General features: G+C 49.9%; 1 protein-coding gene across 1 annotated transcript; it reads right to left on the reverse strand.

Moving 5' to 3' along the window:
* Positions 1-391: 391 nt before the first annotated feature.
* Positions 392-4,256, reverse strand: HEY1 (hes related family bHLH transcription factor with YRPW motif 1). The gene is made up of 5 exons (XM_024209010.3): positions 3,960-4,256; positions 3,593-3,668; positions 3,404-3,487; positions 3,124-3,205; positions 392-2,217 (listed from the first exon to the last, which is right to left on the reverse strand). Exons 1-5 carry the CDS (start codon positions 4,049-4,051, stop codon positions 1,634-1,636), a joined length of 918 nt encoding a protein of 305 aa, XP_024064778.1. The 5' UTR covers positions 4,052-4,256; the 3' UTR covers positions 392-1,633.
* Between the last annotated feature and the right edge of the window lie 1,230 nt (positions 4,257-5,486).

The raw sequence follows: 5,486 nt of genomic DNA on the forward strand, positions 1-5,486 counted from the left end.
AACAACAGGTTCCCAATGCTAACTTAAAAACAAAATCTTAAGTAATTTACGTGGCCTTTACCAGCATGTGCAGTCCAACTTCACCCTCCTCTCTAGGCCGATGTTGGTGTCTTTCACCTTATCCTCCTTGGACTGGCAAGCATGTGAAAAGCAAAAAAGTAATCTTAATACTCATTTTTTAAGCCTGATTCTGAAACGTGGCTATATCCTGAGACATAGCACTACTCTGTGTACTGAATCGTAGTAGAAAAGTACACAGTAACATTTAAAGACATACTTAACATCACTGTGCAACTATATGTCACAGAAAGAACAAGTAGTAGTTCTGCAACCTCTCAGATGGTACCCGTGGCTACAGGATTCCCCATTGACACATCAGACAAAAATGTCATTCAAAATAGTTTGTTCTTTCTCCTTTATTTAGCCACAAATACAAAAGCGACAAAACCCAATTCAGTGGAGCCCACTAAAGAATACCTCTTGACAGAATAAACCTGTTCAAAATGAGAGTCTCATGAAACCCAACCAGAATATATACAAGAATGCAGCAGAGCCCTTGTAAAATAGGAGGAATCACCTCTGGGTGCATCTCAAAGTAAAATACAATAGAAAATTGACCAGTTAAGAGAATACATTTGTTACAAAACAAGCTTATGCCCGGAACGGGTTTCCACTGTACCATTCCTCTGGCTATTTAAATACCACCACAATTTATTTTAGGTGCAATTTTGAAGCTCCTGGGGTGAAATCAGTTACCCAAGTATAAATTTAGGGTAACAGAGTTACTCCATTGTAACCAAGATCAGGTTCTGAATCCACACAATTGTTTAGCATTGGCTCTGGCCAGTAAAGTGGTATAAGGTGTTGGTCTCCCTCCCCCATGACCCCACCTAAATCAACACCAAAGCAATTCACACTTGATCAGTAGCACCTTTGCTATTCTAGTAGTAGTTTACTCTTGAGCAAAAAAAAACTGCCCCTCCTTATGCCAAAAGAAATAATGCAGTGGTGCTGAGTTGTGATAAATGTCCACTAGGATAAGACTAGGACTAGGATAAGATCACCAAACCCACCCAGCCCTGTGACACAGAATTCCTTTTCTGGCATAAACCTGGTCAATCTGATTTGTCAACGCTTTGTTCAGAAATATAAAACTCAGAATACAGTTTACAAAAGAATATCTTAATGTCAAAATATTAACAAAAACACAAGTTATGTTAATGCTGAGAATAGCAGTTTTGAAAAATTAAAACTAAAAATAAGCTGTCACTAACAGTAATAGACAAAAATACACTAAATGTTAAAAAAGGGTCCAATGTTCTCAGGCAAAATGGAATCATTTGAGACAAATTGTTTACAAAGTGAGTTAAACACTCAGCATAAACCTAGCACAAGTGTTAACATCCACTAGTGTGATTTTATTTTTGGACAAACTTCAGCAACTCATTTTTGTTTTAAAATCTGCTAATACAAAAATGTAAAAAACTCAAACACTTCAGTTTTTAGACAAACTTTGTTAAGCTTGAACTGTACCTTTGCCTCAGTTACTTAAGAACTTAAAATTGAAGTTGGCAATAAAAGCAGCTCAGCTGAGTTTTTAAGCTTCCCTCACCCTGCGCTAAACCATTAGTTCTTAAAAGGCTCCAATCTCAGTCCCCCACGGTCTATAGGGCTTGCCAAGGTTTGCCGACTGTGCTGGTGCAGATGGACTGAGTACATTAGGCGACAGCAAATGGAACGAACCAAATGAAAAGGGGAACGCAGACAAGGATGCCATGGAGGACAGCAGAGGAGGAGATAGTTTGGAAGTAGAGGTGACCACAGGGAGCACTGGTCCAATGCTGCCATTAGGGGGCAGTCTCAGTGAAGAAGTTTCAGCATGTGGAGCAGCAATTCTGCTCTGGTGATGTGGTTCTGCGGAAGACGTTGTAGTACTGGTATTACTGTGCCCATTCTGAGGCAATAACAACGGGTGAGTGATGTGAGGATGATGTCCAAAGGCACTGCCCCAAGGAATATGTCCAATGCCGGTGTGGGCACTACTTGCTGCTTCCCGTTGAGAGGCATAATTATTGAGGTGAGACACCAGTCGAACTCGAAGAGGATCAGAAGTGTCCAGACCCTCAATAATACTAAGGTACCGGACTACTTCAGCCAGGCACTCTCGAAATCCTAAACTCCGATAGTCCATAGCAAGAGCGTGGGCATCAAAATAGCCTAAGAAAAAGGAACAAAGAGTGGAGTCTTAAAATACCATTTTTAGTCATTGGCTACACTGCATCCTCCACATTCCCTGCAAGCACATTTTCCTTGAGTGTGACGGTTATATAGTTGCAATTTTCCCCAAACACAGAATGGCTTCCAAAAACTCTTCTACGGTCTAACACGTTTTTCTTTTATAGTATCTGTGTTGTCATGCTGCGAGTCCCAGGACCAGTCGCAGATTGGCATGTGTAAGCTGAAACTGCACACTACCAGCAAAGAATGCACAAAGAGAAGAGATGTATTTTTCAATGCTAGCAACATCAATGGACACAAAGCCACTGAACAGTGAAATTCATTAGTCACACACATGTAACTAATCATAGGCCACTTTCACAGACTAGCTGTCGGTTCTCAAACATCAATTTATACATTGCCATTTGTGTTAGCTCCTCCACTACCCATTTCAACCTATAACATTAAACAGCCAAAAAGATCCCAAATAGACCACTTGTTTTAGGCAGGCGGTGGGGGGAAGGTGGGGGAGAGAGCTCGTGTTTCTCTTCAGTGGCTGAAAGTTACTTCACTTCACAGTGCTGCCATAACCTTAAAGAAACTTGGATAACCAATTGTTTTCCCAACACAGCGTCTATCTATAGTCTACAACAGCCTAATCTGCACTTAACATAGAACAGTAAATAGACTATACAGTGTTCCATGTAAGAGGAAATACTGAATTACCCAGTAGTGTATACACATACTTCCATTTGATTTCTCCTCCCACTGCATGCAGCATATCAGATGACAAATTTGTGGGACATTCAGTTAGGGCTCAGGATGCTGCTTGGTCTTACTACAACTTTGTTGCTGTAATCAGAGTTTATTCAGGACTATTGAATCTGTTGTCAGATAAAAGATTACCTTTGCCTCCTGCTGTATGCAACATTTTCAGGTGATCCACAGTCATCTGCAGAATTTCAGCTTTTTCCAGTTTGGCTGATCCCTTGAAAAAGAGAGAGCAAGAGAGCAGGAAAAGAGAGGGGGTAGAATAGGTCAATTTTTAGAAGATCTAAAAAAGAGTTTGGCAGAAATAGTGCAAAATGAACTATAAAAGGGTAAAATGGAACACCACTTCTAGTCTGCAGTCCTTGTGACTGAGTCACCTATGCACTAATTATAGTCAGAACCCAATGTGAATTACCTGCTTTTCAAAAGCACTTGGCACCAGTCTCCTCAGCTCCGACAAGCTGTTATTGATTCGATCCCGGCGACGTTTCTCGATGATCTATGAGTAAAACAGACAGGTTTTCAGCGTTGATTGCAAAAGGCAGGCTGGGGCAAAGCAGCTTGACCCTGGGAGGGTATCAGTAGTTCGTGCAAGAGGACTCACCCCTCTGCGCCTTTTCCTGGCCAGGATCTGGGAGGTGGCGGATGGAGACATTGAACCTGGAGCTGAACTCAAGTTTCTGAAATGAACCACAAACAGTTAGCGCAGATGCCGGGAGTGAGAGAATGGGGCTGTAAGGAAGGATCAACCCAGCCGCTCCCATAATAACAACGCGTGGGCTGAGGCAGTTCCGCACTGGGACTCCGGGAGGCAAAGGTGCGATCCGCCAGGGCAGGGAGCCTACCTGCCCGCGGCAGACACAGAGCACACCCCGGGTGCCTCTCCCCCGCGGATCGCCGCAAACGGGCGCCTCCCCCGGCCCCCGCACCCCATGCCCCTTGGGGCACAGCGCCCCCGCTCCCCTCCTCACCCATTCTCGTCCGCGCTCTCCTTCTCCACCTCGACGGGCTCGTCCAGCTCCTCGCTGTCAGAGGAGCTGTACTCGGGGTGCGCCCGCTTCATGCTGCCGCTGCCGGGCAGGGGAGGCTGCAGGGGGGCGGGTGGGAGGCAGAGACCGGGCCCGGGTTCGCTCGCTGGCTCAGTGCGCGCCCCGCTGCCGCTCGACCTCTGGCTCCGCCAGCTCCGTCTCCCCCATCCCGTTCCCACGCCTCGCCTCTTACCCGCGGGAGGGGGGACGCCAGGCGCCGCCGGCCACAGACATCACATTGTAGCCACTCGCTGGCCCCGCTCTCCTGATTGGCGGACGCGCCGCCGGTTGCAGCCAATAGCCGCCGGCGGGGAGGCCGGCCAGCGACACGCCTCCTCCCCCTGCCCCGGCGCTATTTGGGGGTGGGGCTGCTCGGAGCTACACATGGCCGCGTTCGGAGCCCGCCCCCGTCGGTGCGCGATTGGCTGGGCCGGAAGCCAGTCAGGCGCTGGCTGAGCCGCACGCGTGGCCTAGCGGCCGTGGGAAAGTTGCTCGGTGCCCGGCTGGCGGCCAATCGGGGCCGGCTGCGGCGCTGGGCGGTGCGTGCGGCAGCGGCGGCCGCCGCGTGTGAGCCTCCCCCGGCCGGGCGGGCGAGGGATAGACAGGGCCCGCGGCGGCTGCGCTCGGGCTATGGGCTGAGCCGCCCTCCGCGCGGGGAGTCCGGCTCGCCCTGCCAACTCCCGCGGGGCGGCCTCCGCCCGCCCGCCCGCGTCTCGGTTCCCTTATCCTCCCGCCGGGCTCTGTGCCTCCCCCGCCGGCCGGCCGGCAGAGCCCTGGGAGCTCTCGGGCGGAGACACTCGGTGAGATAGTTTCATACCGTGAGCTAAGGCTCCCTGCGTGTCCCGGGCCCTTCACAGCGATGGGCTCTGGCTCGCTACTGAAATGCCCCCTCGCCCTGCCCATCAGCCCGCCAGGCCAGCCTCCCCTGCTAGCTGTGGTGCACTGGCAACCAAGCGCCTCCATGCTTTCTCCCACGCCGGCCCGCACATGTTGGGGGCCTGCTGGTAAACACCTGCAGAGGCACCTCATTAGCCTCCCTCCAGTCTCTCCTCAGAACTGCCCTGCCCTGATGCCCACAAACAAAAACCTTGACTGGCTGCTGGTGTGCCAAGCCCACAGCCTCTGAGGCTGAAGGGTGCTGGTTCCTTGTGTTCGCCTGTTCTCTCTCCCTAGCTATCTATTCTCTCTTGCCTGAGACTGGAAGCTCCTGGGGGCAGAGATCAGCTTTGTGTTCTGTTTGTACAACACATAAGAATGGCCATACTGAGTCAGACCAAAGATCCATCTAGCCCAGTATCCTGTCTTCTGACCCTGGCCAGTGCCAGGTGCCCCAGAGAGAATGAACAGAACAGGTAATTATCCAGGGGTCCATCCCCTGTTGCCCATTCCTAGCTTCTGGCAAACAGAGGCTAGGGACACCATCCCTGCCCATCCTGGCTAATAACCATTGATGGACCAATCACAATGGGG

The sequence above is a fragment of the Terrapene carolina genome, unplaced genomic scaffold (genome assembly GCF_002925995.2).
Source record: "Terrapene carolina triunguis isolate 2854851 unplaced genomic scaffold, T_m_triunguis-2.0 Scaffold58, whole genome shotgun sequence".
NCBI lineage: Eukaryota > Metazoa > Chordata > Testudines > Emydidae > Terrapene > Terrapene triunguis.